This window comes from Cyanistes caeruleus, chromosome 2, assembly GCF_971803275.1.
Source record: "Cyanistes caeruleus chromosome 2, bCyaCae1.hap1.1, whole genome shotgun sequence".
Lineage (NCBI taxonomy): Eukaryota > Metazoa > Chordata > Aves > Passeriformes > Paridae > Cyanistes > Cyanistes caeruleus.
The window spans coordinates 120,886,779-120,896,239 of NC_141702.1; the positions used below are offsets into that span (position 1 = coordinate 120,886,779).

General features: G+C 54.0%; 1 protein-coding gene across 7 annotated transcripts in view; it reads left to right on the forward strand.

The window, feature by feature from the left end:
* The first annotated feature begins 230 nt into the window (after positions 1-230).
* Positions 231-9,461, forward strand: part of SLC24A3 (solute carrier family 24 member 3) — a 110,444-nt gene continuing 101,213 nt past the window's right edge. For 2 of the 7 annotated variants that reach the window (XM_086879424.1, XM_086879425.1), the window contains exon 1: positions 7,321-7,678. In XM_086879424.1, coding sequence (XP_086735550.1) covers positions 7,633-7,678 — 46 coding nt within the window. In that variant the 5' untranslated portion in view covers positions 7,321-7,632. Of the gene's footprint in view, positions 400-1,017; positions 1,421-7,320; positions 7,679-9,461 lie in introns of those variants that run through there. The other 5 variants (XM_086879422.1, XM_086879423.1, XM_086879429.1 and 2 more) reach the window with 5 other exon arrangements.

The window sequence follows — 9,461 nt, forward strand, 5'->3', positions numbered from 1 at the left end:
CGACGATGCCGAGAGGTCCCGAGCGCCTCAGAGGGCGAGAGGTGCGATACAGCGATGCCCAGCGAAAGCGATGCGCGGCCACCCCCTCCCCGCCCAGGAACCTGCGGCCAGGGCGCCGGGGCTGAGCGTGCCGGCCGCGGAGGGGCCGAGCCCCGCCAGCCCCGCCGCCGTGCGGCCCCCGCCCCGTCCCGCCCGCGGAGGGCGGGCGGAGGCGGCGCTGCGGCGCCCGGCGGGGCTCGGCGCGGCGCGGGGAGCGGTCGGAGCGCAGCGGAGCGGCCGCGATGGGCGCCCCGGGCACGGCGGCGGAGCGGCGGCGGCCGCGGCGGCGGCGGGGGCAGCTGCTGCGGGGACAGCTGTGCGCGCTGGCCGCGCTGGCCCTGCTGCTGGCCGGCCGCGGCGGTGAGTGAGGGGCCGCGGCGGGGGGCGGCGGCGGGGCCGGCGGAGCCCGGCAGCGGAGGGCGGCGCCGCGGGGGTCGGCTCGGCCGGGGCTCCCTCACGGGGGTCGGCTCGGCCGGGGCTCCCTGACGGGGGTCGGCGCGGCCGGGGCTCCCTGACGGGGGTCGGCTCGGCCGGGGCTCCCTGACGGGGGTCGGCTCGGCCGGGGCTCCCTGACGGGGGTCGGCTCGGCCGGGGCTCCCTCACGGGGGTCGGCGCGGCCGGGGCTCCCTCACGGGGGTCGGCGCGGCCGGGGCTCCCCGAGCCGGGCGTTGCGCGCCGGGGGCGGCCCCGGGAGCGGCGCTGAACTTGGTGTAGCTGGGCGTGCTGAGGGGCGGAGCGGGGCCCGGCCGCCCCGGGGGTCCCGGCGGGTGCAGGGGGCCCGGAGCCCTCCCGCGGGGCCGCCGCCCCGGGACGGTGCCGCCGGCCGGGGGTGCCCTGCTCCGGCTGCGCGGGGGCCGGTCAGGAGCGGCTCGCGTTGTTGCTTTGCGGAGCCGCGAATGTAAGCAGAATTTAGGCAAGGCTTATTTGCCTTTAAGAAAAGAAGAGCGTACGCCTCCGTGACTCGAATTTGCTTTTTAAATAAACAGACGTGTCTGAAGGGTTTCACGGTGTCCAGCATGGTGTGAGGAATGCTCTGATGTTCAGGGAAGAGCACAAACACCAGCTACGGTTTGAACGCAGTGTTTCTTGTGGAGCGTAACGATGTTGGGATGGGTTTTTAAGATTCGGGACTTTTATGTCCTCAATTTAATCGAATTGTCTTTTTTTTTTTTTTTTTTTACATGGCTTCTAAAATTTACACTTTTTCTCACAAACGTGGTGATTGCTTCCAAGAAGTAAGGCCAGGAAAAACATGAGCATTGTTGTAAGTAAACAGGAGTTTATGCGTGTGCTGAGGTATATTCAAGTTTGCCAGGATGGAAGATGCAGATAAGTGACACCAATATCCATCCTTCCTTTACCTAAACTTCAAAGGCTGCAGGTGAGAGGGGCTGTGGTGCTGGGGCCAGACCTGTCCTCTCTTCCCCCTTCCTGTCGGTGGGAAGATGATCTGTGTCCAGCTGAGAGACTGGCTGCATGCTGCTGCCTTTGCCACACAAAATATTAATAGATGATGTGGCAAGTGTGGTTTTCACACCTGTTTTAAAAGGGCACAGAGTGTGCTCCTCTCTCTGAAGTGCAGTGCTCATTGCCATCCCGTGTTTTGGGGTCCCTGCCTATGCAGAAGGAGCTCCATCTGCTGTAAAGGCTGGTGCCACAGGTGCGTTTGTGCTCTGCCTGGGCTGCCAAAGTGTTTCCAGCTGGTGCAGCAGACTTGTGTCAGGGCTGTGGCTGCTTTGCTTCAGTTTGGGAGCCTGTCACACTGTGGTCAGAGTTTGCTCAAAGTAAATCTGAGAGGTGAGGAATGCGTTTGCCACGCGGAGCCGCGAGAAGAATCGTGTCACAGGTGGAAATTTTGCACAGCGCCCGCTGGAGCTGCACAGGCCCAGAGCTCTCTGGGGAGCTTCAGGTGCAGCCTGATGCTCTCTGGCATTTGTGCTGTGCTCAGGAGGTGGAAAGGTGTGTTTCTGAGTAGCTATTCCAGTATTTTTCCCACATGAAAATGCAGCATTTAGGATCCAACGCAAACTTTTGACTAGACTGTGGTGCTTTTGTGTTGAATGGCTGAATGACATCTCTCTCCCCGCTGCCCTGCCAGGAGTCTCCAGGATGGTTTTCACTGTGTGCTGTCTGGAGTGCACGTGGCATATGCAGCTCCTAACATCCTTGATGCTAGAGGCACTGATGGCAGTGTGAGGCTGGGTGCAGGCTTCCCCAGGATGCTGCAGTGACTGCTGCTTCTGGAGAGCCTTGGTGCCAAGGTGCGATCCAGCTCAGAAACCCTAGGCTTGAATCACCTCTTTGCACGATACACAGAGTGTTGTAGTTTCTCCTTGTCAGTCCCCTTCCCCTCAGGCACCGTTTCAGTTGTGGCCTGGATCGGGAGGAGCCAGGCTTTTCGGGTCCCTGCTGACCTGGGTGTGCAGAGGGTGTTGGGTGCCAGAGCCTCCTTGTGAGGTGTGTGTGCTGGCACGTCCCTGCAGGAAACAGGCTAGAGCCCTTCTGGAGGTGCAGGTAACCACAGCAGTTTAGATGATAAACCATCTGGAGCAGGCAGCTCTAAGGGACAGGGCACGAGCTCTGGGTTTCTGTTCTGGTGGCTCCCCCTGCTTTTCTGAGGGCCTTAATCAAATCTCTCCATGTCTCATTTGGCTGGGTCTCAAAAACAAGGCCACTTTGTGAAGTGAGTTTGACATCTCCTTATGCTAAATGATGTGTAATAACAAAGTGTTAAAACATTATACTGCTCTCTGAGGCTCATTCCAATGATCTCTCTATTCCACAAAGGCCGAGCTTTCGGAAATAGATACAGTGCTAAGAAGAAATCCAAGTTCACACAGTTTGTTTGGGCGGTGATCGTACAGCTGGGGTGCCTCTTTCTCACTTGCTGGCAGTGTAAGTCTGTGATTATGCTCTGGCATTAAGGAGGTCACACTGATAACTGTTGAGAGGTGTAACTGAGAGCAAACACAGCTCTGCAGACCCCAGATCCAGCTGCCAACCACACAGAAAGGGTCAAACGAAGTGTAAAGTTAGTTGTTTTTTTTTTTTTTTTCTCTTCTTTATCCCCCCCCCATCAGTCTGACTCTAATTCTCTATTCTAAAGAGAGGGAGGAGTGGAAGCTTCATTAGAAGATGGTCTCATGTAAGTTGTAATGATTCAGATTTTTCAAGGGAGGTTTCTGAGTCAGGCCTTTTACCAGTTTGCTGTCACAGACAGCAGAAATAGCAGGGGCATCAGTCAGTGGGATGTGGGATTTCTCATCTTCTTTGTGTCTGTGTCTTTGGTAGGATGGTGAGGAAAAGCTGGGTCTGATTCTGGAGCCCTTACTCATGGGGATGGGCACATCCAAGCACATGGAGTTGCCTGTGTGATTCAAGTGTGGAAGATCTGGGTTTCTTTTAAGTCTTGTTTAAACTTGATGGGACTGAAGTGTTCAGAATGGTGGAGCAGGGCCTGCCGGGTGCATTTTGACTGGCTCTGAGACTTCCCTAAAAGTGAAGCTCAGGCTGTTTTCACAGGACTTTGGTATTTGCCCGCTCCTTGTGGGCTGTGGTGTGTTGAAAGCATCCATGTCATGGAAGCGCACTCTCAGAAAGCCTCTGAGCAATCCTGTGTGGCGTGATGAGAGATGGGGAGCAAAGATCCTGGGCACGTCCGCCTTCCACCCCTGTGCTGGTTGGAGGAGCTCTCAAGGCTGGAATGAGCCACGTAGGCTGTTTGCTTCTGGCCGCTTTGTCACGGGCCCTGCCTCAAAGGGCTTTTCCTTACAGATTTCCTTACTGCCAAAATAATGCTGAAGAACCTTGGTGGGACAGATACCGGTCCTCTAGCTGAGAGTTAAAGCGAAAACTCCCTGATTTCATTTGAATGTTTTGGTTTGTGCGAACCGAGAAACCCAAACCCAACTTCAGAGGTCATGCAATGAAAGCACAAAAGCAGTTGTTTTCCTCACCTCTTCAGCGGAGCGTAATCCTAGCTTCAGCGTGAGTAATCCTAGCCCAGATGTATTGCTGTAATTGCTGGACCCCTGGATATGGGAATTTACCCTCACAAACTGGGGAGAGGCATCAGGCCAGAGCTTGGTATGTGACCTCTTTGGCAGGGAGTGTGTTTGGCCTTGCAGGAAATGACTTGTTCATTTATTTAGTACTTGTTCAAGGTCCTGCACTGACAGCAGACTGAGGCTGAGCCCTTGCGTTGAGCAGCTCAGGGAGCAGCAGGGATGGGACACGTGGTGCTGCTTGCGTGGGGCGAGGGGACCTGCCCAGAGCCGTGTTTGGCTGTCAGCTTCAGCTGCCAGCAGAGCAGGGCTTGCACACCTGGCTGGGGCTGAAGAATTGCCTTCACAACTCCCACATCTCAGGGTCTGTTTGCAGTCCACTTCATTAAAGTGCTGTGGGAGCACCAGGCAGCGTGCCAGGTTGGCTGGCTTGCCAAGGCTGGGTGCCTGAGGTGGACTCTGGCACAGCACCTGGAACCACAGGGTCGTGGTGCTTGGGATGAGGATGTGGGATGCTCAGGAGCTCTGGCTTCAGCGGGGCGTGAGGGCAGAGCGCTGCTGGCCGTCCCAGCTGCTCAGCAGCAGAGAGAACACCAGGCTGGGAGAGGGCGAGTTGCAGAAGGACTCGGCAGCTGATGTTCCTTTGAACCTGTCAAGGTGAGGTGGGCTTGTGCTGCACACCTGCCTGTGCTGATGGAGCTGTGTGGGCTCAGTCCTGGTCTGTCCGTGGCTTCTGACTGCTCCTGCCCTCCTTGGTGCCTCCTGCCGGGGCTCTGGCATGGTGGTGGCCCTTAGCTGAGCCTTTCCAGCAGGCTAACCCAGCAGAAAACCAGCCCAGGATAAATAGAGGAGATTTTCTGTCAAGTTAGCGCCACACTGAAATGACTTGGTGAGGGGCATTAATAGGCCATGCCCAGAGAGCCCTTGGGTGGAGGCTGTGGTCAGAACAGCAGGGCTCATGAGGAGGTGGGCATGCTTGGTTGGTTCTGTCCCAGCCCTTTCCTGGTACTTCCCTCCTGCTGCTAATCTTCACTAGTCCATAATTAGAAAAGGCAGGCCGGTCACACTGTCCATTTTTGGTCAGAGATCCTCAAAAGACTCAGCTGAACCTGTCACGTATCCATGTGGCAGGTATTTGTGCCTGCAACCTCTTGGGAGGATATGGACGTGAAAAAAGTCCGTGCTGCTGTGGGACAGGGTCATTTAGGAGATCAGCATCCAGCCCTGCAGTTGGAAAACTCCCCTCACCCCAGACCTGACCTGCTTCTAGGTGTTAGCCTGTCCCAGGGGCACTTCACTTTGTTTTATCTCTGTTCTTTAAACTGATGGCAACTTTCTCATGGCTAGGAAGATCATGGGGTTTTTTTTCTGGTTTCGGTTCCTTTGGAGTGGTTTAAGTTACCCCTTCTGGATTTCCTGTCAATGTGCATAGAAAATTTTTTCATAGAGCCTTCCCTAATAACAATCTTGAAGAAAACAGCCAGGTTTCATGAAACCTGTGCCTGAAAACTTCATAATTTTGTGTTTTGGAATGAAAACCACATGAGGCTTTCAGGAGTGCAGGGTCTGAGGGATGCACCTTAGGATCCAGTGTAGCAGCTTCCGAAGCCACAGGATTCTCCTGCGGGCGTGGCAGCGGAGTTGTGCTATGTGGTGGTGGGACAGCGCCGTGCAGTGCTCTCTCTCCCCCTGCCTTTCACAGCCCACAGCCAAGCAGATGAGCTGCAGCAGTGCATTTTTAAAATAAAAAAAACCTTAGTTTAAAGTTTTTACTCTTTTTCTAGCCTTGCCTTCCTTGCCCTTCTCTAGAGCAGTCTTTAGGCTTGGGGCTTTGGAGAGCACTGGGGATGTTCAGAAGCTTTGTTCTGCTCTGGGTTTGATCAGCAGGAGCCAAATCAGACCGATGCCAAGAGCCACTGGTAACCTCATCCTAATTTTTTTCCGCTGCTGTGGCTTTACGGGCAGGAGTGGTCGGGCATGCCCAGGTGTGGGCAGCGTGTGCGAGGTCCTTCCACGGTAATCATCCCTTCCTGTAGACATGCTCTCAGGAGAGTAGGGCTGCACGGTGAGTAAACCCTTGTGGCTGCTCTGCATTACTCACAACATCAAAGGGGAAAGCCTTTGGAAACAAAGTGGTGAATGTGTGTAATTTGCAGCTTGTGAATGGGTTCTTGGCTGACCCTAGAGGGATGCAGGTGTTCTGTCTCTCCTCCCTGTGGGATCCTTGCTGGGCTGTCAGACTCCTGCAGCCCTGAGCAGCCTGTCCTTCTTACTTACTGCCAAGGGCATCTGGAGTTTGCAGTGAGCTGGAGATCCCTCGGGGTCGGTTCCCTCCGTCTTGTCTCACAGCAAGGTTCAGGTTCCCTTTTCTTGCATCACCTCCTGCAGAAGGTCCACAGGAGCCAGTAAACGAGTGTTCAGGTGAGACTGAGGCCCGATCTTGTCGGCTTGGGACCCGTAGCAGTGGAGCTACTGGGGTGGGGAGATGGCCATGGAATAAGCCTGCTGTGCCCAGGAATTTGGGAGGGCATTGAGGCCTCCATCACTTTGGCCAGGAGACAGCTACATCAGAGGACCAGCTGAGACAGGAAATAGGTGCAGTCCATGTGTCCATACTGTTGCATGGCTGGATTTCAGTTCAGCACTCAGATTTGAAAATAAAGTGGGTACAATCTCTAGATGGTAAGTTTTCTTTAGCAGCAGGCTGAGAAGACTCTGGAAATAACAGGATTTCTCAGTGTGTTTGATTGTTGGAGGGAAAAGAAAGGAAGGGAACTGGACAGGATGTTGCATCCAGCAGAAAGGGCTGGACTACAGGCCAGATTAAAGATTGAAACGTGATGTGAACTGGAGATGTTTAAGCTGAGGTTTTATTGCTGTGTTTCTTTTTGGTTTGTTTGTGGAGTTTTTTTTTTGTTTTGTTTTTATTTTTAGGTTAGTTGTTTTGGTTTTTGTTTTTTTGGGGTTTCTTTTGGGTTTTTGTGTTTTGTTTCTTGGGGTTTTTTTTGTTGGTTTTTTGGCTTTTTGGGGGTGGGGTTGGGTTTTTTTTTGTATTCCTGGGAGTAGGAGCATTGTACCAAGGACTCCAGGGAAAGGTCCTGGTTCTTTTTCTTCTGGAAAAAAGGAGGCATTGAAGAGGAGTCCAGATGTGGACTCCAGGGAGAAAGCCGTGTGAGACAGTACTTGCTGGAACTTTGGACTTTTATGGCCTTTTATGGACTCTTTTGGCTAGCATGGAGTATCATCTGCCTATAAGCCTTGCCAGTGGGAAGCAGATGGTCCTCAGGTCCTGGCTGGGACCAGGGAATAGCCTGGAGGAGAGGGGAGCAGGGTGTGTCTCCAGCTGTGCCCCACACTGTCCTGTTGCTCAGCTCTGCAAGGCCTGGGTCCTGTGTTGGTGGATGTGGGTGTGTGTTGGGAAGGGGAAATCCCTTCCTTTAGTAGGGGGAAAAGTATGCTGGAGCAGGGCTGAGATGGGTGCTGAGAGCCAGCCTGCCTCCCCAGCACTGCTTTAGGATTTATCTGTACCTTGGATTTTTGGGGATGCTATCTCAAAACAGTGCTTCCATGGATCGACTTAAAAGGTAGCATGGTGATGATGATGGACAGTAAGATGAAGTGCACTATGGAGTCAGGTGAGTATAAAGATGACAGATATGGGTACAATGAAAAGACTGGGATGAAGTTTCTTAAGGATCTGCTTAAAAGAAACTTCATATTGCTCTGATAATAACACTTGGACACAAAGGAGTGTCAGACTGGGTTTGGAAGCATGGATCTGGTTGTTTTGGGACGTTCCTGTGCCGAGCTGCTAGCTGAGCAGCTGTGTGAAGTGGCTGGGATGCACAGCCTGGCCTGACTTTGCTGCTTCTCCTATGGTGTGTGCAGAGCTTCGGCTCAGGGCTGGGTTTGCATCCACAGGCAATCAGGCCAGGCACAAGGGCTTCACTTGCAGTGTGTGAAGTGCTGGGCTTCAGTTCAGGTGGTTACCCAGGCCCTTCCTCCCTCCAGCCATTCCTCAGCCCCTGGTCCTGCCGCAGCAAACGGGGTGAGCAAGCGTGTCCTCAGACTGCGAGGGAGGAAACTGAGGCACAAGAGAATTTGTGGGCTTCTCTGAGCTCGGGAGTGACAGGTACCCAGGTGGAACTCTGGTCCCCAGTGTTCTGCCCTGTCCCTGTGCATGAGCCCTGGGAACTGTGCCGTGTCCCTGTGGTGGCTGAGACATCGCAGTGTCCCGTCAGTCTCAGTGCCGGGGGAGGAGAAGGACGTGTTTGGGCGGTTTTGGGCAGTTCTGAGCCCCTAAAAGGAATACTGGTGTGCCAGGGCTCATCCTCAGTGTTTGCTCCAGCAGCAGGCATCACCTATCCAGTGAGAACTCCAAACAGATTTTAGTGGCTTGACTGGGGAAGAGCCTGCTGAAGTCCAGGAAAAGAATCTTTTTGCTATGCTAGCCAAAAACATGCTAACTGAGCTACAAACAACTGAAGGGTCTGCTATTAAAATCATCCTCATTCAGAGATACACTCAACTGGCTTTTTTCCCTAAGATGGCCAGAACATCCTGTAACATAAAGCAGGAGGAGAAACGAGCCTTACATGGACATTCCTTTTTCCTCTGAGATCTGCTCTCCAGTTCTCAGTGCACCTCTACATGGTGGGTTGATTTGTGTGTTGTTGAGAGGATGGGGCAGAAAGAAACTCTGGAAAATGAGCGTTGCCTGTGCTGAGACAGTGCAGCAATTCATTTGAGGGGAAACTGGTCTGAGCCAGTGGCTGCCATGCACAGCTTGCTTCTTTGGCAGGTTCCATCAGCTGCGCTCGCAGCAAGGTGCTGCTGGCTCTGCACTCCCCCGGGACAGCAGTGCCATGGCAGGGGAGGCAGGCAGCACTTAAAAGCACCCTCGAGTTAGTTAACTTTGCTGCTGGCTGTTGGCAGAGTAGAACAATTTGAGTTTTGTATTCTTTGGATTTGTTCTTGCACTAAATCAGAGGAGGCAGCAAATCAAGCTCGTTCAGAAGTGGAGGGGCTGTCCAAGAAAGTAACTGAGCAATGTAAAAGCCTCTTGAGTAAAGAAGTGATCCGAAGGGAGGTTGCAGGGGTGCCTGTCTCCATAGCAGAGGAGCTCCAGCCCTCTGAGCATCTTTGTGGCCTCCTCTGGACTTGCTCCCACAGGTCCATCCGTCTTTCTAGCGTTGGTGGACCCGGAGCTGGATTCCAGGTGGGGTCTCACCAGAGCACAGCAGTGTTTTTAAAGCCTTGATCGTAGGGCTGCTTTAAAAAATCCCCACCAAACCAGGCTTTTTGTTTCATTTTATGAAAACTGTGTACTGTCCAAGGGAAGCACGAGTTCTCTCCCCCCTCCACCGGTGCCCTTCGGGCGTGGGGCTGCGTGCGGGTGGCAGAGCTGCTCGGGAGAGG